Genomic DNA, 14,655 nt, shown 5'->3' with positions numbered 1-14,655 from the left:
TGATGTGCTGCTGCAGAACACTTTTATCACACCATGTAAATTAAACAATTTAGTCAAGTTGTATGCTTTTGACAAATGAGAAAAGAAGACTTAAAAATCAGCTGTCCAGATGGGCATTGGAAATGTGATGAAATTCCAACCACCCCTTACAAAATCGTATTTTTCTTTACTGTGCACTCATTTCTTTTATTTTTATATATGGCATAATAAAGTATATATATAAAAAAAGTAGCAGTTCCAGAAAATATTTGAATCCCAATTCCCCAAAAATTTCCCCCAATAAATCTTCAGGGTCATAACCAGGCTAAGCATGATCTTGAAGATGTAAAATAAAAATATATATCCACTAAATGGGAGTGATTACTCATTTCTCACTTAAGCTATCATTTGTAGTTTGTATCAGTCTCATTTTAAAAAAAGAAAAGCATCAAAGATTATACAAAATGAACATACTTGTATACTGGAAAATTTGAAATTGTTAAGCTATAATGCAATAGCAATTAGTACATTGTAAGGCTAGCCAAACCACAGTCATGACATAAATTTAAGACAAAACCCTATTTTTTGTATGTACAATTATTTATTTTAACTGAATACCAATTCCACTCACTTGATCTAGGATTTCAAACCCAGATCAAATCCTTCAGACATGCCATAAAGAGACCTGGTACTACAAAAAACAAATGCATAAGCATTCAAGAGGTTTATTTAAAATGTTCTGTACAATTTACCACCTGTAGTCTAGTTCGAATTTCAGGTTCATCCTGAATGGAAGAAAAAGGTGAAATACACAGGAGGCAGCCAGCCTGCATCTACGGCCTGGACTCAGTGAACAGTACTGAAAGGCATTTGGTCTGGATCTTACACTGTGGATCTCACTCCAACAAAACTCCGAACAGTGAACTTGTTCAAGCGTTAACTTCTGCAGAGTAAAAGGAAACCTGCCTGGTCCAAAGCTGGTGCCACCTGAAGGGCTGGCGATCCTCGGGATCCCTTTTTAAACCTGTGTTCTGCCCCTCAGGGAGAACTGAGCATCTGAAGTGGTGGCTCCACTCACAAATGAGTGCCTGGCCCACGTAGTTGTCAGCTACATGCCTGTATCAATAAAGCCATGCTCGGCCTACCTGAGGTGACCTGGTGCGGGGACATTTTCCAGGGTCAAGAAGTAATTCTCAGATCCTAAGGTTTCTGAGTGTGGAGTGGTGATTTTTTATATTAAACCAAACTGTAATAAAACTTTCATGAAAATAAATGGACCAGGTTTAATTTTTTAGCAACTTTATTTAATATACCTCAATTTTCTTACAACTATTTACAGTGCATAGTACAGAAAGACGATGACTTCTCAGCAACTGAATCTTCTAGTGATGCATGGTCACAACTCTGAATCTTCAACTATAGTAAACCAGTTTGTAGCAGGCTGGGCAGACGGTACAAGCACGGCAGGGAAATTGCTTTCCTTACCATATCTCTGTAAGCTTTTCACTACTGACTTGGCTTCTTTGCCCAGCAGGTAGATCTAGGTCTGGGCAGTAACTGAAGGCTCCAGACAGATTTGGTAAGTTAGCGTGTTGCTTTTCCTCAACACCTTCCCAAGAACTTTAAACATAAACTGTGACACAAATTCACAGTAAAAGATTTTTTTTTCCTATTTAAGAATTTTATTGTCATAGTAGAAATAACCTATAAATAAGCAGAGAAAACAGGGGAAAAGATCAAGTAAGTTAATTTTGGCCAATAAAACTTGAATAGGCAGCCATGCAGTAAAAGATTGTTAAAAGCTTTTAAAATGATGTGATATCAGTATAAAAACAAAGAATATAATCCAGAAGTAGATCTACAAAGGTAAGCTCAAATGAGCTCAGTAAAGGTGGCAACATAATTCAGTGAGAAATGGATACGCTTTGTAACAAACGGAGCTGGGTAATTTGTATTAAAAACAAAACTCCACCCTCATCTCACACAACACATGACAATTAAAAGTAAATTGAAACCATAATGAAACACTACTGTACATGTAATAGGATGGTTAAAATAAAAAAGACCAAAATACCACATCCTGGTGAAGACACAAAGCAAAGGAAAAAAAAATGTGTTGACACTAGGAATGAAAAGTGGTTTAGCCATTACATAAAGCTTGGTAGGTTTTTTTTTCCCTTTTCTTTCCTGCTTTTCATATTTCATATTTCCTTTACAATGATCTATATGGCCAGCCCTTTTTAAAATATTTATTTTGAGGCAGGGCCTTAATAAGTTGTCCAGGCCGGACTGAACTTTTGATCCTCCTACCCCAGCCTCCGAGTACTGAGATCAAAGGTGTGTACCAAAATAGTTGGCCTATGGTTTCTTAAAAAGGTAAACATATACCAATTATACATCTAGGAATCCCATCTCTATCCAAGACAAAGAACAAGTCTGTAAAAAAAATGTGAACATTTATAGCAGTTTTATTTGTAATAGCCAAAAAACACAGAAACAATCCAAACATCCAGAATGGTGAATGAATAAACAAACAGTGGTACATCTATAAAAAGGAATACTACCCAGTAGTAAACAGGTATCATTTACTTATAACATGCGACATCAGTGAATCCCAAAAACAGTATGCTTACTTAACCAGACATAAATGGGTATCTGTTACATGACTCCATTTCTGTAGCATTCTGGAAAAAGCAGAATAGCAACAGAAACCAGACCAGCAGTTGTGAAGGCTGGGCTGGTGGGAACCATTTTATTGCTTATCACCATGGTTACATGACTGTAAATTCACTGCCATTCGAACTGTATGCTTAAAGAGTATATTGCACTGAGTTACTTTACATCACTACATTTGACTTTAAAAATAGCTCAGTTTTCCAAAGCATGAATCAGGCACGATCAATCATTTTCTCCTTGTTCTGCCAGCTCCAAACTTCACCCGCAGTTCTGGAGCTCCAGTGAGAGCAAGGCAGGGAGCGAACATGAAGCAGCAAGAGAACGTGACAGCAAGGAGAGTGGAAAAGTCTGTACGTAGGGGAGCTGGCCAACAAAGGCCTATGGGAGAGAAATCGATATTTTAATTGCAAAGAATTTCTCCTTCAGAGACATTTCCACACGAACCCAATGTGGCAGAATTTTCAGGAGCAAAAGCTGGAGACAACTCACACCCATTAATAAGGAGATGGCTACCTAGATGACAGATGTCAAAAATACCTAATTCTGTGCAGGGCTGAAAAAGACTTACATGGCCCTAGGGCTGTCTGTCAGACTGCAGGATACTCATCGGTATCTTGTGGAATAAGCAAGTTGTAGAACAGCACATGCAGCGATGCTGCTGGCCGACAATGACACCGTACTTCTGAGTAACAGGAAAGTTGTGGGCAATGAGCTGCTACCAGGGTTCACGACGAATGCCCTGGGAGGAAAGTGAGCCAGCACCGTATTTATGCGGTGTGTGGAAAAGGAAGACAGCGCTTGATGTTTCTGTTTTAATTTTGTATAGGTCTCAGCACGTTTCAAGAGACACTTACTATTTTTGTAATAAAAATGAGTAAAAGTAAAGGGAAGCATAGGAAACAGCAGTTAGAGTTGCCTTGCTTTTAGGATTCGCCTAGGGAAGGGCAAACTCCAGATGTCATGCTGCCATCTACTGGAGCTGACAAGAATCTGCAGGAGGGAAGTGGATGATGTAAGCCGGAGAGGAGCAAAATGTGCAGGGCTGGGTACTGCAATAAAAAAGGCAGGAAAGAAAACATTTTGAAGCCAACTGTTTAACTGTTAATGAAAACAGTGAAAAAGAAGCAAACAAACAAGTGAGCAAGCACGATCAAATACAGAAGTTAACTTTATAAATCTTTTAACAAGCGAGATTCGCTAGATAAAACTCAAGTCTAAACTGTGACTTTTGAGACTTGTTCTTTTCCGGAAACTGCCCATTTGTTATTTACAGATGTCAATAAAATATTTACAAGGAAACATTTTCAAATCGATAGGACTATAAAGTATGTTTATATTTTAAACTGTAGGCGTTAAAAAATGAGAACAAATTTACATCAGAAAAACCAAGATAAAAATCACAGGTCAAAACAGTTCCTTCATCTTCATTAGCACTTTCCGAGAAATAAACAAAGCATGTGAAATGTTCAGAAGTCCAATACAGCTGAGTCGCTGTATTATCATCAAGTAGAAGGGGGACAAATATCAATCGTTTTTAGCCTTCATATTAAACAAAGGAGAAATTAAAAAATTGTAAAACCTCAAATCCTTTTAACACTTGAACTTTTCTTTTAAAATTATCAAAACTGAAAGACCTCCTAAGAAGATAATTAGTTTTCTTTAAAGTTTGTTTTCAGTGGTATTGATCTGGCAACCACGCCAAACCTAAATGAGGGGGACAGTCCATAAATAATTTACATGTAAAGATAAAAGAAAATTTTAAACAATCCACCCTTGAGCAGAAGAAATTGGGGATCACTTTGAGTGTTAATGTAAAATACATTAGTCTTTAGCAGCGGGAGGCCCAGACCCGCCGGTGCCGCAGAGGTAACAAATAGTCTCCATCTCCAAGGGGGAAATGGGCTGCCCAGCGGGCGCTTTCTTCCCTGTTGTGTTATTTATAGGGGCTCTACTTGTTACCCTGTTTCTGCTATCATGGCCCTGGAGAGCTTAATGATTTAAAGGATTTCAGAGACAATTGTTTAATGATACGATGATTTATGTGGGCTCACAAATTCCGGATGGACAGCAATTTTGGCTTTTCAAGCTACTATAACTAAAACAGCCATGGGAAATATTGCAAAAAGCATAACTAGAGAAACTGAGACAAGTGATGGTCCTGGGTAGCATGAAATAAAAAGTTAGAGCTGGTGGAAAATGCTGCGTGAAAATCAGTGACCAGGAAATCAGTGACCAACCGCCGTGCTACTTGTCAGTACAACTATTTTCCAGAGCCCATTCAAAAGAGGTTTTGCTCTTCAAAATTATTTTTATGGCAAACCATGAATTCGATCCCAAATTGCCTGTGACTAATTTGGGAGTCTAGTCTTTAAAAGACTAAACTGCTGGACCCAACAAGCACAGAACCTTGAAGGAAATGTTGTTTTCACAGTAGAGTTATTCCAGTTATCCAAAGAATTTTCTGAAATTTCACATTTATTTTAAGGACTAAAGCAAAACTTTCATTTGAGAACAGCAAAGTCATGAAAGCTTCCTTTACATTTAACCCAAAGAGAAAACAAGCTTTGTAATCTTTATTTTTCTTGAAGAATTTTAACCATTTTTGCCACACTGTAAAATAAAAACACATCTCATAGCATTCACCATTTCAAGTGTTTATATATTATCTTCATTTTCATAAAGTTTCACTATTTCCATCAAATTATCTTCTGCAAAAGAAGCTAGTTTCTGAGATACAATCAGTCGATTCTAAAGGATGTTTTGACAGCAGAGTCTAAACCTTCGGGGCTAAATGTATGGTCATGAAATAAAAATTCAGAAATGTATTCTGGGTATAAAAACAGTTTTTAAGCAAAATACTAACAAAAGCATTTACTATTTGGGGAGAGAGAACACACACACATTGAAGAGGATGTTTTGATTTCAAATGATGAAGAAATTCACTTACTTCTACTTAAAAATCATAGGCGATTTTACTCGAAACTTGCGAGCACTGCACTGGAACAAAGGCTGGGAGGTGGGAGGGAAGACGCGAGGCCAGGTTACCTCTGCAGCCAAGCGCTCTGGGACGTGGTTAGTTAGCTCTTGCCTTGCAAGCTCTCCGCCTTCTCCCTGGGAAAGGCACAAAGGCTCTTCCTCCTCTTCCCAGTTACACGAGAGCCAGTGGCAGCCTGGTCCTGGCTGCTTTCTTCACCTGACATGGAGGCCACCACACCTGGGTTTTGCCCAGGGCACGGGGTCTGTTTTCTAGGGGACGAACTTTCAAATTCCCTGCGATCCAATGCACAGATGGTTCTCCTTTTGGCTTTCTGGGAAGTGGAAGGAGACGGAAGTGAGAGCCACACAAGCCCTTGGTTTTCGGAATCTTTTTGGAGCCTTGTGCTTCGCCGTACTTTGGTTTCACTACTGGCTCTCTGGAAGGCTTGCTCTATGGCGTCACATAAATCTTTACATAGTTTGGGATCTCCGAGACTCACTTCTGCAGAGCTTCCCATGCCGTAGGAAGGATTGTGATTCCCGCTTTGCTGTGAACAGACACTGTGATCGTCAGAGCGGCACAGTGAGAGCCGTCTGCGTTTCCCTCCTCTACAACCTGTAGTATTCCCGCTTTCTGCAGGCCGGCTTTCCACATCCTCGCTGTGGCTCTCAGATTCTTGGCCCTTTCTGGTGAGGACATCTTCTAAACAATTAAATTCTTCTTGTGAGCCAGATGTGGACTCGCATTGCAATTTTCCCTCTGCAGCTACTAAGAAGTCATCCTGTTCCTTCAACTTTATATCTTTTGCAGTGTTAAAAATCTGACAAAGTTTTTCTGCAACCTGACCTAAAGATCTGACAGCAACTTCCTGGCACTGCGGGATAAGATCACGTCTCAGATCATCTGACACAGGGAGTTCTTTGGTCACAGACGCGCCAGAAGCTTGACTGCTTTTGGTCTGCATGTCAGTTCTGAGTTCACTTTCACATTCCTGCTCATTTTCTGCCTTTGCCATATTTGCACTGTTACCCACGTTTGTGTCTGAATCTTCATCAGAGGTGGCCGTGGGCAGTGAGGAACCGGTCACATCGGAGCAGCAGAGTTCAAAGGCATCGGATCCATCGAAGCCTTGCTGCGAATGCAAATCTGAGCTCAGAAGCCAAAGATTCTCTCTCTTAGCAGGGGTGTTAAGCAGCTCCAATTCTCCCCGTTTTCCAGTTGAGCTGAAATCATCTATGGGCATGTAAATAAGTTTAAATGTAATTGAAAAGTAACGATGGAAATAAACCTCACATTTATTAAATACCCTGGTGCTTTGTATGTAATTATGCCCTATCACATTGGGTTTTAAGCTTTCAAAAATTGTAAGACCTACAAGGGTTACACTGTACCTGTCCTCATCTGTCATTATATTCCTCTCTCAGCTGTTCCTAGTGCACAGGTTAAGAAAATAGCCATTGGATGCACGAACTCATAAAGCACACAGCTTCAGACCATGAAAACGAGACCAGTGCCCCGAACTGCGTTCCCTGCACCCACGCTCCTCCCACACCTCAAGGGCCACTAGCTCGAGGCAACCACATTTCCCACTGCCCTGAAAATGAATTCCTAAAAATGGGCAACAGTGTGCTTCTAAAACTTCTCATTCCAGGTTTCCCCTGAAATAAGGAGAGAAAATCTGGGGATTTGGAGGACACATGAGCTCCTTTTTTAAGTTATAATACAAAGCACTGCACTCAGAGCCCTGCTTGCCGCACTGTTCTAAACACAGACACAGACACACACACAGACACACAGACAGACACACAGACACACACACATCTTATTCCTCATTCTCTGCTGAAACTGCAGCCTCCAGCAAGTGAGGCCCCCATGCATGGATTGGGGCCTTCACAGAAGGTGGAAAAGACCACTTATTACATTTAGTGACTGTAGTCAATTTAAAATTCAAGCACTGTAAAGCAAAGGCAGCCTGGTACATTTTTTATCCAATCAGGGTGTTAACAGACTTGACTTTCATTTATAAATAGCTTTCAAGGTAATCAAACTCACTTTATAGACACCATTTCTAGAAGATGTCTGCTTAGCAGTTACCTTTTGTAGATGTGTGCTGTGCCTAGCAATGCCAATGCTAATGAGATAGCATGGGTACATTTTTTACTTTTGTTGTCCTGTAAGATCTAGCACCCTGTTCGCATCTAATGATGGGCCACACCACCAAGTGGAATTCAGCAAGATGCTCTGAGAAGCAGAAATGATGATGAACAGAAATTATTTCCCAGGAAACCACACACAAAATCTTGTGTCTAAGCTGGCTAGGACGGTACAGGCCTGTAGTCTCAGGACTCTGGGAGGCTGAGACAGGAGGGCTGCAAGTCCAAGCCCAGCCTGGACAATTCAGTGTCTACGCAAGACTCCTGTCTCAAAGAAAAAAAAATTTTTAAATGGGGGAAAGGGGAATGCTGGGATTGAACGTCCTGTGTTGTTAAAAAAAAAAAATCTTATGTTGTTTTAGAAAAAGGATCCAGAGCTTTCATCACATTCTGAAAAAAGTCCACAAACTATCTACAGCTTTCTTCACTTACAATTTTCATAATAATTAAGAAGTGCTGCTATTCTTATTTCTGTACGACTTACAGAGTGAATGCAAAAAAGGAAGAAAGAATCAAACAGCAATAAGGAGGTGAAGACAGAAGACAGGACGTGGCCAAGGGGACGAGGACAGGGCACCTGCACGCAGCCTTCGGGGGCCTGTGACGGAAGCTGCCGCCTCGGAGCCCTCTGGCAGCTCAGGAATAGGACTCAGCAGCGGCTTCCTGGAAGCAGTTTCTCTTTCTCCATACAAAGATTTCTCCACACTTTTCTTTCCTTTTCTTTTCTTCTTTCTGCCACTTTTAAAAACCTGAGAAGATGGATTAAAACACTGTAACTGAGAGAGATCTAAGATCACACACAATTTTGAAACTTTCACTTCTAATGAGCTTTACTTTGGTGATTGGACACTAATTATGTTTAGGTAATTTTGACAGGAAAACGTACCATCAGTTATTACACTGAAGATCACAGGCATCTGAGTCACTGGTAAGGAGTAGGGTAATATACCAAGTCAGAGAAAATAAGAAGCAGATCTCGATTTATAAACTGTTCAGAAGCTCTATTTCCACAAAGCATTTGCGAAGACAAGCACTGGGTACATGAAAAAATGGATCTGATGCTACAGAGCGGGACAAACCTAGGAGATGTGTGACAAGGATGCAGTGACATGCGACAGGGGGCGCTGTTAACGAGTGTGGGGGAGGCAGCAACAGCTGTGCAGGTAAAACTGAAGACAACACAAAGCAAGCTGAACCAACTGATACAGACATGAGGTGAGCAAGAGTAAAATGGACAGGTCAAAATAAGATGGGTTTTAACAAGCACAAAGAGAAGATGGGGGTCAAAGTCTTAGCAAAATCCTGGGTTTTTAAAAAATAAATATAGGTTCCTAGAAAAATTAAAAATTGCTCTAGTTATGTCCAGAATGCAGTATTAGATTCAAGTGAGTGCTGTACCAGCAACTGAGAAATAATGTCCTATGCTTGTTTAAAAAAGAAAAGTTTCACATAGAAAACACTTCAGGGAAACTCAAATACTACACTGAATTACCAGAAAGATTTATGGACAAAAGTAATGAATGTATTCAGTGTGGTAACATTGGAGGGAACCAGACGTTAGGCCAACATCAAATTTGCTTTTAACAATATTTTCAGAAAGTAGAATTCATTCAAATATTTCTGAAGAAACTTCTATGTGCTTGGTAATGACATGGTAGGTGTGGGCCCAAAATCCACACAGGATGTGGTCTTGAAGGAGCTCATGGCCTCAAAACAGTTTCAATACTTCACCATAACAGACTCTGGACTGAGAAGATAGGTATTTGACTGACAGTGGTACTCAGGGTGGGATCCACAGAAAGATGTCCGGGTAAAACCTCACACACCTGAGAGCGGTTCCGGCTGATCACAGGCCTGAGCACAAGAGCCTCTCAAAGACAAGGGAAGCAGGAGCTCAAAGCCAGGCAACACGGACCAAGAGCTGCACCCAGCCATGCACGGCCAGGACGTTCACACGGGAGCAGCAGACGCAAGGCCCACAGGCAGGCCCTGCGGCAACGACTGAAATGAAAGCAAGCCTCCTGTGCGCACTGCGCTTTGGGTGTGAACGTCTCTGAGCTTGCACACGGAAAGGTCATCTGGGTGGCAGCACGTGAGATTTAGGAGAAAGTAATGGTGTGGACAGTGGCTGAGATTCAGGAGTACAGAAATGGCACAGAACGGTGTGTTCCTTGAGCTATCGGTAGATATAAAAACAAAACCCCACATTCCATGAAAAAATAACTTTCTACTGCTATAAGAAGAATTGTCCCTCTTGATGGTATGCAATACAAATTTAACACAGAATTCCGAGAAGTTCTCAGGGCAAATAATCTCTACACACATAATTTTCCATTAAACACTTTTTTCATAGAACATCTGCTGACAGACGCTCCGTGGAAAAGCTGAGGAAATGCCGGCATGGTCAATGGAGATGGAAACCAACAGAAAATAAAAATCTTTAGGTGTGGTTCACAGAAGAGCTGCAAAGGAGAAACAATTTTGCCTCTGGTGCCAGATACCTTGGATTCAAGTGCTGACTCTGCTACTTAAACTGCTTTACAATCTTAGGCAGTAACTGGAAGACTTATTTCATTCTCCCTCTCTGTAAGACGGGAATCACGACAGTGGACAGCACACAGAGCTGTGGTTTCAAGGGTTAACATACAAAACGGTCAGGTCATGTTTACTGTTTTCCTGCACTGCAACTCTTATTTCTGATGGTCAAATGGTCAAGTCACCTCTTTGGTCTGTGCGCTCTAGCCGCCCCCGCCCCACTCTGGTGTAGACCCAAGCTCACTTCTGCGCCTGCTGTTGGAATCGGAAAGGAGTCCTTTTGCCACAGGACCCTGATCCCCTGAACTGGCAGAGAGCAGTGCCGCTGTGGGGGCCAGTGAGACTTGCTCACTCTCTTAATGAATTCATACTGATATTTCCAATCCAAAATTAGTCTTAAATTTAGTTTTTGTGTGTGTACCAGGGATTGAACTCAGAACCTTGTGCTTTCGAGGCAGGTGGCAGAACCACTGAGCTGAAACCCTGTCCCAGTCTTAAATTTAGTGTGAGACAAATTTGTTTTGTGGTGCTTTTGAGGTAAGGTCTTGCTCCATAATCTAGGATGGTCTGGAACACTTAATCCTCCTGCCTCTGCCTCCCAAGTGCTGGGATTACATGCATGTAATGGCTGGCTTGAATTAATAAAATTGTATCTTTCACTTCATATGGTAAAACACTGCTTTAGCTTTACTCTAAATTGAACTATATCAATATCAGTGTTACATACTGCTTATGATTTCTTTGTAGGTACTGTATTTTCAGTCTTTATCACACTACAATAGTGGTACCTTGTTGGTTCACAAATTCAATCCTCTACAAGATTCTGGCCACAAACCAAAGTGGATGAAAATGGAATCAAGTTTCTCCATCAGGTCAACACTGATCCTAACCACTGACTCTTTTTTTTGTACTGGGGATTGAACTCAGGACCTTGTGCTTCCAAGGCAAGTGCAGTGCCACTGAGCTAAATCCCAAGCCCCTAACCATTGGATTTGGTTCTCGTTCAACTCAGTTTATGACGAGAATTACGGAAGGAATCAAGTTTGTGAACTGAGGTACCACTGTACCGTATTCAAATTCCAGGTTTGAAAAAAATCCTTAGTGGGGCCGGGGATTTAGCTCAGTGGTGCCACCACCAGCCCCACAAGCACAAGGTCCTGAGTTTGATACCCACACCTGCTAAACGAAAACAATCCTCAGAAGTTGGGCTACCAACTTGAAAACTGTACAATATTTCATTCTGCTTCCAATTTTTAAGTACAGTACTTTTTCCTAGTTTTAATTTAATTTTGTTTCACAGTCATATAAAATATTTACATAGTTGCAAAGTCAACTAAAAAACAGTGCACATTTCAAAAAGTCTAGTTTTCATTCATCCTCTCCTGTGTCCCTGTTCCCTAAAGCCAGTTTTTGTCTTAGACTTTATTTTCATTCAACATTTGTACGTGTCTACACATGTGAATTACTTTTTGACACTCTGCTTAGACAAGTGACAGTATGGTTGCTAGGGCTGCCTTCACCCCACGTGACAGACTCGGCAGGTTATCACGAGTGTGCAGGCGGCGACTCTAAGATCCACACGCTGCCTGGCTCCTCTCGTGGCCACTCTCGGGCTTGCAGAGCCCCTCATGGGGTCCGCAGTCTTCTCTCCATGTGTACACATCGCTGGTGGCCCTTCGTGTCCCAGCCTCCTCTTCCCATAAGGACACCTGCAGACTCCGTTACAACCAATGACCTTTTTAAGGACTAAAGATTAGGACTTCAAACAGAAATTGGGGCGGGAGGACGCAATCTGGCCAGTAATGACAGCTTACTCGACACACTGTTGAATAACTTGCTTTCCTCACTTAACCGTACTATATCCTGGCATCCCTCCATAGCAGCACCGGATGTTTTCATGACTCGCGACAGCTGCATAACACTCACTTTGCAGACACACTACAGTTTATTTAAAAAGTCACATATTCTTTTTGGTTTGAGATAGTCTCACTATATAGTTCTGGCTGGCCTTGAACTCACTATGTAGCCCTGCTGGCCTCAAACTCACGGCGATCATCCTGCCTCAGCCTCCTGAGTGCTGGGGTTATAGGCATGCACCTGTCTTTATACCATGTCTGGCTAATAAGTCACATCTTGGTAAACATCATTTAAAAAATCTTTTGCTTTACCAAGTATCACAATAGCTAACACTGTAACACATACCTTCTCGTACTTTGTCAGTGCATCTTTGAGACAGATTCTTAGAAACAGGAATGTGGGGTCAAAGGGTAAATGAGCACTGCATCTGGCCAGATCCTGCCAAATTCCCCAGAATTTTGCAGAGATCTGCATTACTGTGTCTGAGTGTGCCTGTGACCTAGGACACCCCTACGGTATGATGCTAACTTCTAGTCTTGCTCATCTAGAAAGTGAGAAATGGTATCTCAATGCACATTAAAAATGCAGCTCTCTTCGTACAATGAGAGTTTGAATGTTTTCATATTGAAGCCTCATTTTTATTTCCATTTTGTACCATGGTCGTCTCTAGATAGGCTGCGAAGAATGAGCAGGTGTTGCTTCAGCAGCCTGTCCTGCTTACCACGCTAGACATAGGCGTGGAGGGAGCCCTGTGCCTCTGCTGACATCACAACCTTCGTGCTGAGGAGGAAATGGTGTCATTCCTTTTTGCTGTTCACATCCAGAATGTTGGGAAAAAACTGTCAAGTTTATCTGAACCTATCCAAAACAAGACCATCCCAAGCAATGCTGCTGGATCTTTTTAAAAAAGATTCCATTAGTACATATTTGCAGTATAGATGGTTATATTCACTGTAGGGAGTTGGTACATGCAAATAATGCATCTTAAGTCTTTTTACTTCCCTCCATCTTTAGATCGTCCCATTTACAAAAGACCTACCTCCCTGTTTCCTATTATCCTTAATTTGTTTGTTTTTTGAGATAAGTTCTCATAATGTAGTTCAGGCTGGCCTCGAGCTCACAGTAATCCTCCTGCCTAGTTCTCCCAAGAGCTGGGATTACAGGCATGTGCCACCATGCCCAGCCTTAATTTGCTCTTTATTCATACTTTGGATTTCTCACAGAACGCATACCATATTTAAGTGTGTATCTGATTTATTTCACTTAACATTGTTTCAAGGAGCACCCATTTTCCAACAAATCACTCACATTTATCCTTCTTTATGGTATAGCACTCCACTGTGTATAAATATTTTTTTTCCATTCACCTATTGATAGACATATAGGTCACTTCCAAATTTAGCTATTATGACGTGGGCTGCTATAAATAAGGGTATTGTTGTAATACGTCTTTAACTCTTCCAGGGAGACACCTGGAAGGGAAACAGATGGGCTGCATGGACTTTCTACTGGAGGAATTTCCACACGGATTTCCATAGTGGTTGCACTAGTTTACATTGCCACCAACAATGTAAAAGGATTCCTTTTTTCCCCGCAGCCAGCATTTCTATTTGATTTCTTGAAGATAGCCATTTTTTCTGGAATAAAATGGAATCTCAGTGTTGTTTTAATGTGCATTGCTCTAATGACCAGAGATGTTGAATATTTTTTCAGGTGTTTATTAGCAATTTGTACTTCTTCTAAAAAGTGTCTATCCTGGGCCGGGGATTCAGCTCAGTGGTTTCGCTGCCTCCTTTGCAAGTGCAAGGTCCTGAGTTTGATCCCCAGTTCCACCCCCCACCCCCCACCAAAAGTATCTATTCATTTCAGCCTGTTTTTTGATTTGGCTTTTTATTATTGGGGATCTGATTTTTTTGAGTTCTTCATATATTCTGCATATTAGTCCTTTGTCTAAGGAGGAGCTAGCAAAATATTTTTTCCATTCTGTGTCTCTTCCCATTTTGTTCTCTTCGCTGTGATTTTTCCTTTGCTATGCGAATGACTTTTAATTTGGTAAATCCCATTTATTGATTCTTGATATTATTTCTTATACAACTGGAGTTCTATTCGGAAAGTCTGTGCTTGAGCAGAGTTTTACCTATTTTATCTCCTGGATCTATTCTTCACCCAGGTGAGTGTCAGTACTTTGTGCACTCAGGTGTGGCCCAATGTAGGTGACTTGCAGGAGGTGCTCTGATCACCATCTATGCCTGCATTTTAAGGACTCTTAGGTCCAATGGCTTGGAGGGACCAGGTTGGGTGTCCAGCTGGGACCATGCGAGGCTAGGTGTAGGCCAGGAGCACTATCCCAGAGCCGTCCATCATCTCTTAAATTTTCTATTTTTATAATGATTTTTCTATTCCTTTTTCATAGCATCCTCTTCTTAGTTTTACACACGTTTTCTTAAACCTGAGTAAAACACAATATATATGTATATA

At 41.2% G+C, this 14,655-nt stretch overlaps 1 protein-coding gene across 4 annotated transcripts in view; it reads right to left on the bottom strand.

Annotated features, from left to right (window-relative positions):
• Positions 1–2,521: 2,521 nt before the first annotated feature.
• Positions 2,522–14,655, bottom strand: part of Cdca2 (cell division cycle associated 2) — a 34,891-nt gene continuing 22,757 nt past the window's right edge. For 2 of the 4 annotated variants that reach the window (XM_033765491.1, XM_010623695.2), the window contains 2 exons: positions 8,363–8,534; positions 5,265–6,865 (listed from right to left, as the gene is read on the bottom strand). In XM_033765491.1, coding sequence (XP_033621382.1) covers positions 5,733–6,865; positions 8,363–8,534 — 1,305 coding nt within the window. In that variant the 3' untranslated portion in view covers positions 5,265–5,732. Of the gene's footprint in view, positions 3,034–5,264; positions 6,866–7,726; positions 7,874–8,362; positions 8,535–14,655 lie in introns of those variants that run through there. The other 2 variants (XR_004517888.1, XM_033765492.1) reach the window with 2 other exon arrangements.

The sequence above is a fragment of the Fukomys damarensis genome, unplaced genomic scaffold (genome assembly GCF_012274545.1).
Source record: "Fukomys damarensis isolate Sample0158 unplaced genomic scaffold, DMR_v1.0_HiC HiC_scaffold_18, whole genome shotgun sequence".
NCBI lineage: Eukaryota > Metazoa > Chordata > Mammalia > Rodentia > Bathyergidae > Fukomys > Fukomys damarensis.
Note: the sequence above shows the minus strand (reverse complement) of the source record. Positions and strands in the feature narration are given on the sequence as shown.